The 19,607-nt window shown below is 37.5% G+C and overlaps 1 protein-coding gene across 2 annotated transcripts in view; it reads right to left on the bottom strand.

Moving 5' to 3' along the window:
* UGGT2 (UDP-glucose glycoprotein glucosyltransferase 2) overlaps positions 1-19,607 on the bottom strand; it is a 94,409-nt gene that overhangs the window by 2,395 nt on the left and 72,407 nt on the right. For both annotated transcript variants that reach the window (XM_082001170.1, XM_082001169.1), the window contains exons 30-37: positions 17,231-17,315; positions 15,434-15,519; positions 11,171-11,269; positions 9,782-9,866; positions 8,678-8,860; positions 7,283-7,443; positions 6,871-6,985; positions 350-466 (exon numbers count right to left, since the gene is read on the bottom strand). In XM_082001170.1, coding sequence (XP_081857296.1) covers positions 350-466; positions 6,871-6,985; positions 7,283-7,443; positions 8,678-8,860; positions 9,782-9,866; positions 11,171-11,269; positions 15,434-15,519; positions 17,231-17,315 — 931 coding nt within the window. The remainder of the gene's footprint in view (positions 1-349; positions 467-6,870; positions 6,986-7,282; positions 7,444-8,677; positions 8,861-9,781; positions 9,867-11,170; positions 11,270-15,433; positions 15,520-17,230; positions 17,316-19,607) is intronic.

Below are 19,607 nucleotides of genomic sequence, written 5' to 3'. Positions count from 1 at the left end.
CAGACATTTAACAGTACTTCATCAGAGTTCCGCTAACCTGGCTGAATATGGAAAAAAGATAAGGAAAATGCATGTACGGGTGTGAAAAAGCCCAATTCTACCCAGTTACAGATAGCAACATTTAATTTTTTGGTGCAGTTTTCAGCTTTAACATAAGTACATTCGGTACAGAGCAAGCGGGAGAGGGCTTGGAGGAAAGGAGAAAAGTTGCTGTATTGTAGGGGAAGGGAAGTAGTGTTCCAGTGCCTTCCAGCAAGGCTGCCTCCATGACATACGTATAATTCAAAAGCCACAGAAATGACAGCAAAGTTTTAATCTATAAAACTATTTTAACTCAAAATCAACTCACCAAGTCTATTGTTTTAGCCTTTTTCTTGGATTCATCGTCACACCAGGTTTCACACCAAAGCCATTCCTGAGGGAGAGACTTAATAGCTACTTGATGAATCATATTATTTGGAAGATCCTGTACAAATTTTGTAAAATCATAAATTAGCATTGAATTTAACGTAACTGGTTATAAAGCAACTACTTAAAAGTAGAATACCTTTGCCTGTTACCATTTCTGCAAATTATTTTTATGTTTCCTTCTAAGTGCTCACCTAGTTCTTTTTCAAGTAGATTCAAAACTTAGTCATGCTCATTTTGATGGCCAATTCCACTTCTCATTTCTCAAGCAATTTTTTCTTGTACTTATATCTGTCCTTCCTTAGCTTGACATAGGCAATACTACTGCCTGATACTTGTAGTTCAGATACTGCATGTCATACTATAAATAGTACTAAGCAGAATTAGACTGTGTGAGATTACTAAAGCAAAACTTAACCATTTTTCCATTTCTCCTCAAATTTGCAAAAAAGCTCAAAAGCATATAATCCAGGATTATGTCACTACTCTAAATTTAGACTTCTTCTAGGAAAATGGATTCCAGAAACATCAGCATGAAAAGGAAAAGCTATTAAGCTGCTATTCTGGCTATCTTCCTTACTTCACTTAAAATTTCTTTTTTTTTTTAACCTTTACTATATAGTCAAGTACTTTCATCATAAAAACTCTGAACCAATATCTTGCTGAATGCAGGGAATAGCATTTACAAATGAGAAAAACCTCTGGCAGACATATGCTGTGTGTACTCTGGCCATAGTTAAAAATAACAGTAGTAATTGGTAGACCCATTTGTAAGCTCCTTCACATGTGCAACGCCTACCTTATATTTAAAAAAATAAATGTCAGTACTCAAATTTAGTCACATCTTCTTTTGCCAATTCACATTGCTAAATGTGACAGAATAAATAGCACATATAGCTGCATTATGAAAGGCATATAATTTAATTCAAATATAGACATTAGTACAGGAAAATACATCAAATATAAGTATACTGAGAGTCAAGACATTAAACATTAATTTATATGCTTTATTTTTTAAAAAATTCAATTCTATGACTTTTTGGAAGATAAAATACATGGTTTATCACCATCTCAATTTCAAGAGAAAAGAGATTGGTTTTCTGTTGTGCCTCTCTGACTTTCTAAATGAAATCACAATTCCTGAGTTATTACAGTAGCTTTCAAAGTTGTGAATTTACAAATTTTCATATGAAGTAGGAAGTAGAAGGACAGCTGCTAGCTCCAGGATTTAAAGTAAACAGAAGAAAAAAAAATTCTAAACAAAAAGTTGCTTATCCTTTCAGAAGAAAGTGATTTATCCTCAAAAAAACTAAAATACATCTAGAGGATCAAAGAGGAAATATTCAGGAATCAGAAAAATAAATGAACAGCTTGTTTTTGCTGTCAGTGCCAAAGTTCTTGTTCATTCAAAATATGCAAACTGCTGAAATGAAAGTCTTCTAGACTTTCACAAACAACATTTAGAAGTTGTTCTTTAATTTTATTTACAGTACAACTGTTTTCACATTTAGTCAGATAACCTACACAATTTTAAAGGGGCACTCCTCTACAGCAGCATCTTTGTTAGAAAATAAAACCTTAATTACTGTATTAAAAATATAAAGACATTGCCTCTTAATAACTAGTCTTACATCCATTTCTGATGATTTTATTCTTTAAGTAAAGAACAAGATGCTTAATTATCTATTTTTTAATGAATTGCTATTAGTATAAATATTTGTCAAGTATTTGTTTGTCACCTATACATAGATATTCCCATGCCTCTCTTTAAAAAGTACAATTAATTATGCTGCACTGTAGGTCTAGTTTTTATCACATGTAATTTTTCACCCTAGGAGTTCTTTGGTTAGTCTCCTTGGCATTTAAAATTACTTTTTTTCCACTCTATCCACTTCTATTTTGTGGTTTGTATTAGCATAACCTTAACTACCACCCATGAAGGCAGCAGTGCTGGCAGATTAGCAGAGAGCTGAGATGATTGCTGCTTCTTTGAGAAGGGCAGTGAACACTCCAGTCAGATATTTAAAAGAAAAAGAAAAAAATTTATCATAATGCATCCTTATCAGTGGATAAAAGCTCTCCAGGGCTCTTATGCCTGGTGGTTTGTGTTTCTAGGAATGTTGCTGTATTTGCTGTAACTAGTAGCAATGAAGACAGGAAGTAATTCCTATCAATAGAGTCAGAAAGCAGATTACTATGAAAATATTACTTTGAAATATTTCCCTTTCCAAAATAATTCCAATTCCATTCTGCCACAATTTAGCTACCTTAACATCTGCTCTCAGTACTGACGTGCTGAAGGAAGGGTCGCTGACACTTCAGTGGCTTTTGATTTGATCCACAGATTTAGAAGAGATATATGCTATCATGTATTAATGCTGTAATTCAAAACGTAAGAATCTCAAAATTGAAAGATACGCATTATTAATATTTTGAGAACATCACGTAATACGAATTACTATTTATGAAAAGCAGCATTATGGTGGAAGTCTTGTAACCAACTTCTGAATGTTAAAGATCTTTCTGAAAGACACCTTGTACATATGGGTAAGACTATGTTTGAAAAACATACAACTATATCGCACTGGGACTCTCTAAGTGTGTGATACAGGACCAGTAATTCATTCTGTTGTCCAAAAAAGAGATAAAATCTGACTCGCTGTTACATCAGTCTTTTGCTCTTAACAGTTACAACTTAAGGATGCTCTAAATCCCCGTATCCAGTCTAGTTCGAGTTTGTAGTGTAGCTGTTATTTCCACTTTGTCCAGTATCATAAGAACTGCTATTTTCAATTTTTAGTTCTATTTCTGGAAAAAATGCAAGTGGCAATAATGTACTTTGCAAGTGAGTTTCTTTCTTACATGAGTAAAGTGGGGGAATGCAGGCACTGAGAGATGTGGGCTTTGCTACTGTGGGGTCCCTTTATTGCTATAGGCAGGTAAAAACCTTTTGTACTTTAGTAATTCCACAAGGAAAATTACAAAAGCGGGGATAATCTCACTTATGAAGCCTTCTGAAGTTCACCCAAAGAGAGACATAAATAAAAAGTATTATTTACTCAGGCAGAAATCAGATGACCTTTATTATCAATCTTCTACTGAGTTAAAGAACCTCCACTACAGAAGAAAATAACAAATTTAACTACATTCTGTACATCTGGGATCTAATTACATGCTTGTGACTTGCATCCTGACTTACTCACCCAGTTTTAAAAATTGGTAGAGTTACACAAATGAAGACTACAGTCACCCCAGGGTGACCATGTACAGCAACCACTAGAATGCATTAGCAGTTAGCCTACAAAAATTAAAGAAGAAAGAGGAAAAAAGCTCTTGCTAAATAAGAATATAATTACCATTATCAGAATATAGGATTAGCATTAGAAAAAACACGCACATACAACAACGACAAATAAAGGACAGCAGTCCTCCATGCTGGTTTTTCCTAATTTTTTTCATATTAAAAAGTAATTCAAAGTAATCAGAATTTAGTGGTCAGTTTTCTGAACTATCACAGAATCACAGAATCACTAAGGTTGGAAACAACCTTGAAGATCATCAAGTCCAACTATTAATCCAGCGCCACCATGTTCCCTAAACCATGTCCTGAAGCACCACATCCACACGTTTTCTGAACACTTCCAGAGATGGCGACACCACCACCTCCCTGGGCAGCCTGTTCCCATGCTTGATCACCCTCTCGGTGAAGAAATTTTTCCTAATATCCAATCTAACCTCCCCTGGCATAACTTGAGGCCATTTCCTCTCGTCCTATCGCTGGTTACCTGGGAGAAGAGACCAACACCCTCGTCGCCACAACCCCCTTTCAGGTAGTTGTAGAGAGCGATAAGGACTCACCTCAGCCTTCTCTTTTCCAGACTAAACAACCCCAGTTCCCTCAGCCGCTCCTCATAACATTTGTGCTCCAGACCCCTCACCAGCTTCGTTACCCTTCTTTGGACATGCTCCAGCACCTCAGTGTCCTTCCTGTAGTGAGGGGCCCAAAACTGAACACAGGATTCAAGGTGCGGCCTCACCAGTGCCGAGTACAGGGGCACGATCACTTCCCTACTCCTGCTGGCCACACCATTTCTGATACAGGCCAGGATGCTGTTGGCCTTCTTGGCCACCTGGGCACACTGCCGGCTCATGTTCAGCCGGCTGTCAACCAGCACCCCCAGGTCCTTTTCCACCAGGCAGCTCTCCAGCCACTCCTCCCCAAGTCTGTAGCGTTGCATGGGGTTGTTGTGGCCGAAGTGCAGGACCCGACACTTGGTCTTATTAAACCTCATACAGTTGACCTCTGCCCATCAATCCAGCCTGTCCAGATCCCTCTGCAGAGCCCTCCTACCCTCCAGCACATCAACACTCCCACCCAACTTGGTGTCATCTGCAAAATTCCTGAGGGAGCACTCGATCCCCTCATCCAGATCATCAATAAAGATATTGAACCAGACTGGCCCCAGAACCGAGCCCTGGGGAACAGTGTTTGTGGTCACCAGCCAGATTTAACGTCATTCACCACAACTCTCTGGGTTCGGCCATCCAGCCAGTTCCTCACCCAGCGAAGAGTAAACCTGTCTAAGCCACGAGCTGCCAGTTTCTCCAGGAGAATGCTGTGGGAGACGCTGTCAAAGGCTTTACTAAAGTCCAGGTAGACAACGTCCACAGCCTTTCCCTCATCCACTAGGTGGGTCACCTGGTCATAGAAGGAGATCAGGTTGGTCAAGCAGGACCTGCCTTTCATGAACCCATGCTGGCTGGGCCTGATCCCTTGGTTGTCCTGCACATGCCCTGTGAGCGCCCTCAAGATGAACCGCTCCATGATCTTCCCTGGCACGGAGGTCAGGCTGACAGGCCTGTAGTTCCCAGGATCCTCCTTCCGGCCCTTCTTGTAGATGGGTGTCACACTGGCAAGCCTCCAGTCTTCTGGGACCTCCCTTGTTAACCAGGACTGCTGATAAATGATGGAGAGTGGCTTGGCAAGCTCCTCCGCCAGCTCCCTCAGTACTCTTAGGTGGATCCCATCAGGCCCCATAGACTTGTGGGTGTCCAGGTGGTTTAACATGTCCTTTACTGCTTCCTCGTGGATTATGGGCGGGTTATTGTGCTCTCCATCCCCATCTTCCAGCTCAGGGGGCTGAATACCCTGCGGACACCTGGACTGGCTATTAAAGACTGAGGCAAAGGCGGCATTAAGTACCTCAACCTTGTCCTCGTCCTTGGAGACAATGTTCCCTGCCATATCCAGTAGGGAATGGAGATTCTCCTCGCCTTTCTTTTTGTTGTTAATATATTTGTAGAAGCATTTTTTATTATCCTTTAGAACTGTGGGCAGACTGAGCTCTAGCTTTCTAATTTTGTCCCTGTTTGACCTAACAAGATCCTTGTACTCTTCGTGAGCTGCCTGCCCCTTCTTCCAGAGGTGATAAACTCTCCTCTTTTCCCTGAGTCCCAGCAAAATCTCCGTGTTCAGCCAGGCTGGGCGCCTTCCCCGCCAGCTCTTCTTACGGCGCATGGGGACCATCTGCTCCTGCGCCTTTAAGATTTCCTTCTTGAAGAATGTCCAGCCTTCCTGGACCCCTTTGTCCTTCAGGACTGTCTCCCAAGGGACTCTCTCAACCAGTGACCCGAACAGGCCAAAGTCTGCCCTCCGGAAGTCCATGGTAGCAGTTTTGCTGACCCCTCTCCTTACTTCACTCACAACTGAGAATTCTATCATGTCGTGGTCGCTAAGCCCAAGACGGCCTCCAACGATCACATCTCCCACCAGTCCTCTGTTTGTAAACAGCAGGTCCAGCAAGGCACCTCCCCTGGTGGGCTCACTCACCAGCTGTGTCAGGAAGTTATCCTCCACACACTCCAGGAACCTCCCAGATTGTTTCCTCTCTGCCGTGTTATACTTCCAGCAGATGTCCGGTAGATTGAAATCCCCCACAAGAACAAGGGCCAGAGAATGCGAGACTTCTGCCAGTTGCTTATAGAATGTCTCATCTGTCTCTTTATCCTGGCTGGGTGGTCTGTAACAGACTCCCAGCAAGATATCTGCCTCATTGGCCTTCCCCCTCATCCTTACCCATAAGCACTTTACTTGGTCTTCACAATCATTGATTTCTATGCAATCAAAACACTCCCTAACATACAGAGCCACCCCACCACCTCTCCTTCCTTGCCTATCCCTTCGGAAGAGCTTATAGCCATCCATTGCAGCACTCCAGTCATGAGAAGCATCCCACCATGTTTCTGTGATGGCAACTACGTCATAGCTGTCGCGCTGCACAATGGCTTCCAGCTCCTCCTGTTTGTGTATATGCTCATATACACACCTGAAAATGTGCTAAAACAGCAGTAAAGGGCAAATAGTTTCAGAATTATATAACATACATTGAGATACAAAATAATTCCACGCATATTGAGAAAGATAAAGAAAATAAAACCCAAATTGCTTAAAGCCACATATACCTGATCTAGATTTGACAGACTGTTTGGATCTTGACTAAGAGCCTGGTACTGGCCCCGAAGCCTATCTCCTGCTGCAATCTTCCTGAACTTTTTAAGATCCACAACATATAAGGCACTGCAAAGATAAGAAAAAGAATTAAGATTTGTGGAGTTTCACCTTATTTTTCATAACATTAATAAAAGCAACAAGAGACCAAAAACCATTCCCATCCTAAAGGAATAATTTTTTAATTAAGTGGCTGAGCTACAATAAAAAGTGAAATCAATATACCATCAGAATACATGCCTTATTCATCTCTTACTGAGAATGGCTATAGGGCAATTGCTTTTGAATGCCTCAGAGACCAATAACAAGACCCAGATTTTAATCAAATTCACAAACTGCACAAAAATAAGTAAGGAGCTATCCTACCTAATATGGTATTTCCTTTTCCCAAGATGTGATGCCCAGTATCCCGATTTCCAGAAACGGTACCCATCCATTTCTTTACGACTGTCACAGAAAGGTGTGTATCCATAGGGAGCTCCATTTAGATCTAGATCTCTGAGTTCTTTTAGGTCACTTCTCACAATCTAAATAAAAATATATTTAGCTTTATAATTTAATACTGCTTTTAAGTTATGCATATGAGGGTAGTTATTGCAGCAAACTTCCCAGAGTGTAATTTAACCCCCACCCAAGACACTACAATAGTGCAGTATAGATAAAGTATTCCTCTGGAATGATATTTACCAAGTTATTGTTCAAGGAAAAAAAAAGTGTTTATTCTGTGGCCATCTGTGTAACACATTTAATAAGTAAATTAAAGTAAGCAAAGTATTTTTAATTCATAGACCAGTGTTTCTGGTTGCCCAATATTAGATTCCTTCATGCAGGAGTATAACTTTCAAAATCTACTGAGCATCTCCCTTCTAAAAAATCCTTCCTATTTGTTATGTAACTTAGGCACTTCAGAATTATTGCATCATTTGAAAAATCTTTGTATCTAGTAGTAAATTGCTCTTAAAAATAGGTTGTAAAATGTTCTTTATTTACTCATCAATCGTTCTTCCATCAAACTCCACTAATCTAATTTATCAGTGGTAAAAAAAGTTTTAGCTGTTTTGGAGTACAGAGAAATCCTTACAATAGTTAGGACAGCCAACCAGTATTACTACTGCATCCAGATTAAATTGCAGAAAGTTGCAGTTTGCACTGCTACATATAAATTTAATTTATTCTCAAGCTTTGGAAAAAAACCAAAATATGTAATATTTGTTCTGAGGTTTTTAATAACTATGCGATAGACTCTTCAATGTCTCACCTGCTTGAGCCAGCACTTTACCTTTCAGTATATTATACACTATTCATTTCTGAGTGAAAGACTGCATACAAATTTAAGAAAAACATAGACAGGATTAATTGTGAAAAATTTCAGCCACCTAGAAGTTGTTCAAATGGTCTAAACTAATCACCTCAGACTCCTTCCACAGTGGAGAGAAGTCCTCTCACAATCAGCCCAGAGACTGAATCACTCAAATATGCCCTAGGTGAAATGCACCTTTAAGATCACACGTACCTTTACAAGTGTCTTTCTCCACAGGCAATTTAGGGCAACTCAGTGTTGTGAGACTCTTAATTTCTACATGACTAAGGACAAATGAAATTGTTGCATTTCATGTTCTGCAACACCACTGGTTCTGCTTGTACAACTGCAATAGTCTTACAAAGATCAACATCTGAATAAAATGGCCACAGAGAATGAAACTGGATCAATTTAAGCCAAAATGAATTCCTCACACATTTATACGCACTATTTTTTCTTACCTGATCAGCATCGACAAATATTATTTTATCCACAGCCAAAGGGAAAAGAACATCCAAAAAAAGAATTTTGTAGCCCCAGATAATTCTTTGTTTTTCTGTCTGTTGATAAAGCCAGCGAGGCCACTTATACTGTACTAACTCATACTTGAAATCATACTTTTTAGCCATGTGAGGAATAACATCCTAGAAGAAGAACCAAAAAACTATTAGTTGCACATGTATGCGACACACAAGGACTCAAAAGGAAAAAGAGGGGATGTTGCAACACATTTGCAGCTGTGTTGGCCTTACTGACTACATAATTTGTTATTTTCAAATGTTCCTCAGCATAGGAAAGATGTGGACCTGTTGGAGCGGGTCCAGAGGAGGGCCACAAAAATTATCAGAGTCACAAAAATTATTACGAGGACAGGCTGAGAGAGTTGGGGTTGTTCAGTCTGGAAAAGAGAAGGTTCCCCAGAGACCTTATTGCAGCCTTACAGTACTTAAAGAGGGATTACAAGAAAGATGGGGACAGACTTTCTAGCAGGGCCTGTAGCTATAGGAGAAGGGGTAATGGTTTTAAACTAAAAGAGGGCAGATTTTGACTAGATATAAGGAAGAAATGTTTCACAATGAGTGTGGTGAAACACTGGCACAGGCTGCCCGGAGAGGTGGTAGATGCCCCATCCCTGGCAACATTCCAGGTCAGGCTGGATGGGGCAGTGAGCAACCTGATCTAGTTGAAGATGTCCCTGCTCACTGCAGGGGGGTTGGACCAGATGGCCTTTAAAAGTCCCCTTCAACCCAAACTATTCCATGATTCTCTGATTCTTTACTTCTAGCAGTATCCTCAGCTACACAAATATAAAAAGCATTTATTTCAAACTCTTGGACATTATCAGAAGAGAATAAATTATTGTAATATATCACTGGGCTTTGGGTTCCAGAAAAGAAGAACCTTACACATGAGACTTTTAAAACTATTGGTATTTAATGCATTCAGAGATTATTTCCAACTGTGAAAATTTAATTTGAATTATATAATTACTCAATTGTAATATTTTTTTTAAAACTACTTAGATTTTTAAAGAAAAAATAATAAAAGGAAGATGTTTCTCCTACCTTAAATGTTGGGGAGAGATAGTTTTTCAGAAACCAAAATTTAACTGGTGTTTTTGTATGACGTAGGACTGAAAGCATCATAATTCTGTGGAAATATAAGTCTATAATAAGCAAACAAATACACACAGATCATTAAATTTCAACTGCACCTAAAAGGTGCTAAAACTTTCTAAGTATAGTTTTCTTTAACCCAGTTTAAGCAGAAATTTCTGTTTATTTCTAATTAAAAGCTTTAAAGAGCATGTGTTCAAGACCACTTTGGGAGGGACTTATTTGATCCAGATTGGCTAAGCAATATTAGAAGGAACAATTTCAAAAGTGGATGTGTTAACAAGTTTTATTCTAAGAGAAGTGTCTGACAAAATTAGAATAATGATGAATACCTTATATCAACTTGGCTACTGAGATAACTCATTTTAGAAACATATTGGTTGAGTTTAACAGGTTGCTGAAGAGAAAAACAGTGGGAAAGAGAAAGCATGGTTCAAGTTAAGATCCTCTTCAGAAAACCCTTGATAACTCTAAGAATCACTATTTTGGGTTCCATTTTTTTTTCCACTTTTGTGGCATTTGTTTGGTGTAACCAGACAAATAAGCAATGCCTGACAAGAAGTCAAGTCTGCCTTAAAAATCAAGAAACAATAAACCTTAAAATAAGGTAAAGAAGCATATAGGATGTTTTAAAATTAATTTTTTTCCCCTTTAAAATATACAAGTCTTTCCCTTTATGAACGTTGTTGTAGGTTGAAGGAAAGAAATGCAGATGTTCAAACTGCATCAAACTACTAAGAAATAAAAATCAATACATACAAAATACTATTTTCCAAATAAATATGCATGAAAGAATTGTGAGATTCCATTTTAGGATAATAAAATCACTAAATCTGACACTTGTACACAAGTACTCAAATCAGAAAAGTAACAGAGATGGTTGTGAACACATTAGGCAATACTGTAAGAATTCCTTAAAAGCAATCATTGCTTATTGAATGAACACTGAGATAAATAAGGCCATATGTGCATGTAGTAGTATCCATAGTTTGGACTAAACATAAACAGACACAAATCTAATGAAGTCACTTCTGTTATGTCTTTATAAACTGAGGCTGAACTTAATCTACTATGTTCACATTTCACATATGCACTCAGGAAAGACATGGAGAACATTTTTCTTTCTTCAAACAATAATGGTATTTTTGAACATCTATACATTGAATCACTTTGTTCTCAAAGATTAATTTAGTCCTCACTGTCTACAACCTTTCTATGTTTTGACAATTTATTCTTTATAGCTTGTTAAAAAAGTCAGTTTCTTTAAGCTATGTAGTTTTAGGATGAACATTGACAATATCGCCATGAAATTCTTGTTTCCCTTTTATGTTTCCTTACCTTAAAAAGCGTTCATATAAATGGCCTGAAGCAACGGAAAAAATGTTAAGAATATCACTTTTCTTTTCCTTCTCTTCTGTTGGAATTTCTTCTGAAAATCTAAGGAAAACCCCCGCCTCAAATTATTATATAAACTAAACATTCAGCAGAAAGAAAATATTACTACATTACCATTAAGCTCATAAAGAATCAAAAGTAAGAAAATACACAAAAGAAATACTCATCCTACAGTAACGGAATACTCTTACATTCCACTCCCACTGCACATTACTATGATACCAAAATCTTTTGGGAGCAACACCTCATACCCAGTCACTCAGGACAAATGATGGCACAACTGCAGTCTCCAAAATTTTCAGTCAAAGAGAACCCAAATTTGGCAAGAAGTTCATGTTTTATCAAAGCAAAAAATCAGAAATGGGCACAGCCAGAATATCTTGAATATCGGTTATTTTTAAAATCAGCAACAGTTATTTTTCAGCTTCATCCATGTGCATTCTACATCAGAAGAACCAATGTATATTCCTGAGGTGAGGGTTGTCTGCATAGCGCCATAGGTGGTTGAGCTGAATATATACTCTAAAACACAGATGGAACGTAATATAAAGGTGGCCACACCAGGCCAAACCACATATTCATCCCAGTACCTTACCAACAGCAAATGACAAGGCTGAGGAGTAGTAGCCTCTCCCAGAACACTCTCATAACATTCTATGGTTTGTGGTGATGGGATTTCCCGAGTGTTTTTCATAACACTTGCTGAATTCTTCTTTAAATTCATCCAATTACTCTCCCTATAAGCTACCCTGTATCTTTGAGGTATATTGTCCAGAGATTTTCTGTTCTGCTGCACAGCATTCTTCACTTGCTTTGAACACAAAAGGCTACCAGGATTGGTTTTTAATCACGTATGCCTTCCAGCACACACAGCTAGGGGATGGTGGCTGCAGTCTCTCTCAGAGCACTGCTTCACATGGCTCGGAACTGCAAAGGCTGCCTTAGCCAAACTGGATACAGTACAGCTTGATATTGTTGGAGATTGACCTCAATAGTCTTTTTGAGGTGAGTCATTCCTCACACACTTAGATTGTGTGAGTCACTTTATTTTTATTCTGGTTAGATCCCTTTTAAAAGTATACTTTAAAAAGTATAAAAATAAGTATCCCTCATAGTCTTTAAGAACAAATGAGACAAGACATATTTAAAGAATTCACATCACTAATACAAAGCTGAAATCTCAGAAGGCTGCAACGTGTGCAAGTAAGTGGTGTGAATAATCCTTTGAGAAACCCACATTCTTTTCACTCAGCAATGGTAAGAGGAGATAGCACAGTCATACCCGATCAGGACTATAGCAAACACAAAAGAAAGGGACATCAGTGGAGTGGCACTGACTGCATGGTGTGGCATCTCCAAAGACAAAAATCCCCCAACTAGCACTGAGTTCTCACAGGCTAAATATACTGCAGTTCACAGTCGCAAGCAGTCCATCTTCTTTCTTTCTGACCTTTTGTCCCGTTTCTTATACTTAGTGATAGCAGAACTGAAAAAATGTCAAGCTCTTTATAACGCAATCTGCATCACAGGTGAATACAAAGACAGATGTGAAAAAAGAAAATCAGGTTTTGATGCAAGGATCTTGAAAATATTAATTATGCAAAGCTTTACCGAAGGCAGAATCTTCTGAATTGAACAAGCTGCTCTGAAGATGGCTGGGTTCTGCTCTGAAGATGGCTGCTCTTACAGATGTCTGTAAGCTCACGTGGGAAACGCAGTCAATTGGAGAAGGGCAGTTCAGTTATGAAAGAACTTGGGCTATGTGGTATGCACACGTGTCCCATGTCAGAGCACATGTGGATTACTGTAATGAACAGGCTGCTGGCAGGATATACTTTTCATTCCAAGATATGAATAAATAAAGAGGAAGGATATTTCACAAGCTTCTAGATAGCAAGAAGCTGACAGACAAACGGCAGACCTCAAATCATGCCCCTGAGCCACAACCTTGAATCAACAGGAAAAGCAAATAAACTATTGGGTGAGGGGCTTCAACAGCCCAGCCAAGCTCTGAGTCTGATGCACATTGATGAACCAACCCCCTGTGAAAAAAGGCTAGACATGGAAGATTGTGAGATCTCTGGCCCTGTAACCTTCTTAGAGGGAGCTAAGATTTTGACCACGGCACATACATCCTTTGATGCAGCCAATTAGAAGTGGCAAGCTTGAAGACGATGAAAAATTCCTTCAACTAACGTCAGTCTGCAAAAGCAGCCGCCCTTGTGCAGAAACGTGGGTCCAGTTTCCTGACCTGTGGCTTCAGGAAGACATTTTTGAGAGTTTTAGTATAGTAGTCTGGAAGGCTTTCTGAATCTAGTCAGTATTGTAACAGTAAAATAATCTGTGGATAAATGTTGATAAACATAAAATCAGCAACAGAGACTCAATAAAATGTCCAGGTACTTGAGATACAAGAAGCCTTGTCTGGAGAGAGGATAAAGCTGAAACAGAAGCCAGTCCTGAATCTACCAAGAAACGTGTACACTGAGGATTAATTGGGTCAATTGTTTACTAGATTAAGTAGAACTGCTGTGCCTTTGCTTTATCTTCCTTAGCAGTCTTTGTGACTGACAACCATTGCCAAGACTACTGAAACTGGAAGAAAACCTTTTTTGAGTCTCACAGCAGTTGTGTGGGGCCAGAAAGTCTTTAGGGTATGGAGAAACAGTGATGAAAAAGCCATTCTCCCTAAATCCCTCATACTGACATTATCACTTTCTTACTAGCTGAGTTACAGTGCAAAGATGTTCTGAACAATGGAGGAATCAGACTTTACCTCAACGGTAAATCCTGAATGCTTAAAGGTACCTAGGGAAAAGGTACTGCAATTTCTTTTTTCTTTCAGGGCAAAGAGATCTATGATTGCTTGGATTAAGTTATTTGTACAAAGTCATTAGCCCTGAACTGGGTATTTCAAACGGCATTACTTTCAGTTCTTCACCTGCAATTATACAGCCATGACAGCTTAGCACTTGGTAGCATACTGCAGAAAGAAAACCTGTACTGGAAATGAGACTTTCCAAGAGCAAACATGAGTGTTTCCTACTAAGTAGATGGAGTCCAGTATGGATTACAAATTAAGTCCTCCCTACAACAGCCTTGGAGATCCAGAAGAGGAATTATCATCACTTTGAAAGTGTGGATGAATTTATTGTGTTATCAGCACTCCAAATTAAAGACCCAAGCTCATTCTTCTTTGACATTAAGAAATCAAATCATTGGGAATTCAGTACGTACTTTTGCCAACACCCCAGTTTTCACACTTGGGAACATTATCTTTTTGAGATGTTTCTTGTGAAAATGATCTCTGAAGTGTTACAAGGAAAGAATGCTCAGAGAGTATCCAGGCCACTGTTCCTAAAATATGTTAGTCAAAGGTCGTCTGACTGAAATGCTCTTGGAAGGACAATTAACATGTCTTGGAAACTGATACAACACCCCATGTTCAGATCTGCAGCCCAGATATACCAGTCTGTTAAAAAAACCCTAAAATTATTTTTCTAAGCAAAGGTGAAACATCCTTTTTTTGCCCTTGTCTCATTCTCAAAATACAACAATTTCATAGGTATTTGTATCTTATTAATAAAAACTAAATTCAAATTTTTAAAAAATCAGCCTGACTCACAAACCATTCACAGACAACATAATTCTGAGCAACATTATAAGCAAATGAAAGCAAAATTTTACAATGGTATAGGGCAGATTAGAAATACTACAATGTTATTAGCCCCAAATGTAAAGCTTGAGACATATATTACAATTATTTATAGAACTCAAACTTTAAAGAAAAAGTTATTTTATTGATAAATACAAAAACACTTGAGCTTTCATAAATTATGTCTAGCAGCAGATAGGCAGGCAGCATCATAACCTGCTTTTTGATGTGCCATTTGATACATCTAAGTACCACATTACTGGCTGAGATTTTCACATTGCGATTGATTCCCTGTCACAACAAAATAAAAATAATGCCAATGGACAAAATGAACAGGAACTAGAAATGCAAAGGAGGGATTAAAAACGAAATAAATAATGAGAAGTACAAGACATTATAGCTTGTCTTTTCCCTACTTTTATTTATATTATAAATCCCTTGGGGAGCCTGTTTACCTATTTGTATCACTATCAAGTAAGAAACACACACTTGCTATAATTAATAATAAACATGTCCTGGCACAGTTAAAGTGTAAGAAAATTATGCATTACCTAGTAACTGATACCTGATTTCCTTTTTTTCCTGTTCTTCCATCAGTAAGGAGATCTTCATTCATTTTATCAGGCTTTTTCTGTACCTAGTCATTAAAATAAATGTATTTGTGTAATTTGGGAAGTTAGTTGATAATAATTACTACTTCAGTTGTGATATCTAACTATAGTGTACTTACTGGCTAGAGCTGGACCAACATCTTACCACTTTGTATTTCAGTAAATTATCTACTGAACTGCATTAAACTGAACAGTAAAAATGTCATTTCATACTTTTAAACTACGTACAGAACTTACTGTAATAAGAAGAAAAGTAATCAATTATGAAAAATTAAATGGTGATTAATAAATCAAACAGCATGTTCGAGCCCTGTGTATACACTTCTTTATGCAAACAGTAACTACAAGTGTGGGGAATCGTATCACATTTTCTTCCCTCATGAGTTTGTGATCCAGCCATTAGCTGGCAGAAGAAGGGTAGCAGGGTGTCGCACCATGCATGGAAATTACCTGAAGGGAAACTGTGATTCTTATAAGGAGAAAGGGACAAATCTGTTGCTGAAACATAAGTTGTCCCATCCAACTTAAGCAATTTCCGCTGTCTTACCCAGATGCTTAATCAAGGCTCCAAATTAATTGTGTTTGCTGACTTTAATTTCCTTGATTAAAAGAAACCTAATTGTTTTTGAAACCCAAAAAGCTTCTAAAACACTAAATGTTTGAACATATTCCATTTTAACCATATTAATTTCAGATGTTTATACTGTCAAGATAACACAGATTTCTGTTCACACTACATCATGTGTATTTTTTAGCTAAAAGCTAATGCTTCTGAAGCCACATCCTAGGTATTGCTGAAGTGATACTACAGTTCAACTGAATGATAGAACTTACATATTCTAGTTATAAGCTTAATACATACTACCTTTCACATAGAATAATTTTCCTATTTTGACCCAAATGGCACCCTTTTACCCTTTCTTTGTGGTTTAAAGGCAGGCTCACCACTCTCCAGAGTTACACATTTTCTCCAGGTTCTAGGAACTTTCAGTTACAGGACTGGGGAAGAGACTCATATATGTGGTTTTAAAAATTCCTTTTGTACTTACATTTACATTGTTCTCTCTCCCTCTCAATGTCTAAAATTAGGATACGATGCACCAAGGACACCTACACAAAATGTTTTTTACAAAATAGTGGAAAACATATAACACTGGAAGGTTCTTTCTCCTTAATATAACTCGTGTTTCATTATTTCTTTTGGATACATTTTTAAGAATGAAAGTAACATAATTTCATCTACACAAATTAGGGTAAAATTCAAAATACCAGAGTGGAAGTTAAAATTAGGTATCTGGACTTCATGTAAAATACCTCCCCAGCCACAGGAGAAAACTGGATGTCTCAAGAGGTGGTCATCCCCTTGGTTTAAATACATACGTGAGCTGGGATGAGCAGTCCTTTGGACTGGCCTTCTCATTCTACTAAGCAGAGAGGGATTTTAAGGCACCTGGACTACATCCTGAGTCACCGTAAACTAGATGAGATAAATCCTAGCTAAGTTATGCACACGGATGTATTATTTTAACAGCTATTTAACAATCTCCCTTGCAATTAGTATAACCTGATTGTATCAAATTAACTACATTAATTCGCACACCCTTCTCTAATTATACAAAATCTAAATTATATATTTCAGTATACGTCTTCCAATTAAATACAGCCTAAGACACGTAAGCATTAGTCATATTTCATATAAAGAAATACTGCAGACAAAAAAGGTATCTCTTTACATACTTGGACTTTGATAATTTTGCTTCTGAAGTTGTTTAATACCACAATAACATCTGTCAGGTCAGCAGCAGAATCTGTTCCTTCATGGCTGTGAGGAGAAAAAAAAACCATGCAAATGTACTGGCTCATTAAAACATGCCTTATTACTTGTTTTTAATTACAGTACAAGGTTTAGGATTGCTGATATTTATAGAAACAAAACTTCTTCACTTGCACCTAATTATATGTTAACTTCAGAAACTTTCTGAGTTTTATACATCACTAGACATTGTCCACAGCATAGTCCTCACTTTTTAATTTGTATTTTCACAGGAAATTTTATCAACCAATGAAAAAAGGCAGCAAGCTAGAGCTGAATACGTTATTATGTATTATAGAGGTATATATTACATTCAAATATTAAACTACATTTTATTTTTCAAATATGGAAAACATCTTAGGTATTGCTGTGTGACAGCATTAAATGTTATTTTAAAATAAATCTGCTTTAAAAAGCCTGAGGAAAGCTTCATCAAAATGATGAGATCGTAAAGATTGGCTTCCAGCTGGTTGGCTTTGGTAACTGTATCCCTAAAGACATGGCTGTGCAAGCCACGACATGAACATTTGCCCTACTGAACATCAGTTTAAAGCCATTCAGGCTTCTCAAAACTGTACTGCAATCCAGAGAGTAACAAGTATGAAAAATGTTGCTGTCACTCTGTGATTCAGTGTAATAACATAATTCTCAAATCTTATAGCTTTTATACCTCAATAGCGCATATATTTTTCCTTCAATCCTTTCTGTCTTTTAACAGCATTATGTGGTTTCCTCTTGCTAAGGCTACGCACACAAAAAATTGGTTTAAGAAAGTAATCTGCTACTCCTTAGGCTTGATTTTTTTTTCCCTATAAAACAGAAATATTTAAATCTTGTTTGGTTTGGCTGTAAATTTAACAACACCGCTTTGTCTCCTTAAATCTATTCTGTGGATCCCTCACTGTCAGCTCCATCTTTACTGAGTGACAATTGTTTTACTCTGCACAGCACTCAGCATGATGAATTTCTGTTCCCGTATGAACAAAGTACTGAAAATAGTGACAGTCACTATTAGCTGCCCTGGACACTTAACGTTGGTCTCAAGGTCCAATTTATCTGTTTCTCCATTCACATCTTTGTATACTTCCTACTATTATACTATGGTAACTTCTCTTCCCAACAGAGTGCTTCATTTTAATTCCTAGTCACTCAACTACATGCTCAATGGCTACTTACGGACTAGGACATTAATTTGTTTTTAGGTAGGTATCTCTCTGAAGGAAAATTGAGTCCATCATACTGTTCTCTAATTTTAACTCAGTGTGCTGAATCTTACACAGAACCTCTCGTCCTTTCTTTGTGCATATGATATTCAGCATGTTGTAATTTTATTCTTGTAACAGATGCACATTTCAAATGAGTGATGATGCGAATAAGGTTTTGAATGTGACCTGGAGTTTGGAAGGATTGGGATGATGATTTATAAACTCCCTTAACAAAACTGATAAGGATTTTGTGCTTTTTCTGAAAACACAATGTTCCATTAACAGTGTTGCATGAACACTGTTAATGTAACTCCACTTGTAAACTCACTAAATGTAGGCACAACTTCCTTTTTAAATCCAAGCCAAATGTTTTGCATACTGACAGCCCTATTAAATATTTAACCATAACTACTTTATTGTTAAATAATTGTTGTACAAAACTAAACATGTCTAGCAGAGTATTTATGTCACAGCTTTAAAATGTTGCAAAACACCTACATACTTTTAATATAAATAAAAATAAATATCAATGTAATATAAATTATAATTTTCCATATGGAGAACCAAAGCATTCAAGTTCAACAAATGGAGACCATTAAAAAATATCAAAACAAATAAACACAAAAAACCTCCTTGCCCAAATTATAAAAGATACAACTTCCAGTTAAGCAGTTTGCATGACATAAAAATATAATAAATTAAATCTACCTGCCTTTTTAAAAAATGAAACATTCAGCAGGAGTTTACATATATATCTTTAGGTATACACTATTTTCTGCAGAGTCTTATCTTGCAATATCTATCTGTTTTCCTGCCAGCATCACAGAATTAAAGTTCCAATAATAAGCACTGGTCAGACTGTTGCTGAGTATACCAATGTTCATCTTCCTAATACTCACAGTAATTTATTAATAACAAATTGATTTACAAGTGTGAATGCTTCAAAATAATGATCTTTGTTAGAAATGGTGTTCAGGGAAAAAAAAGAAGCTTATTTCAAATGCTATGTGTTTGCATAAAGTAAAGCTCCAGTGGACATATGCTTGGAATTACATGTTAAGTGTGTTGGGAATGCCAAAATATGAATCAACAAAAC

This window comes from Phaethon aethereus, assembly GCF_964289735.1.
Source record: "Phaethon aethereus genome assembly, chromosome: 1".
Lineage (NCBI taxonomy): Eukaryota > Metazoa > Chordata > Aves > Phaethontiformes > Phaethontidae > Phaethon > Phaethon aethereus.
The sequence above is the reverse complement of the archived record's forward strand: the minus strand, read 5'-3'. Positions and strand labels throughout refer to the sequence as shown.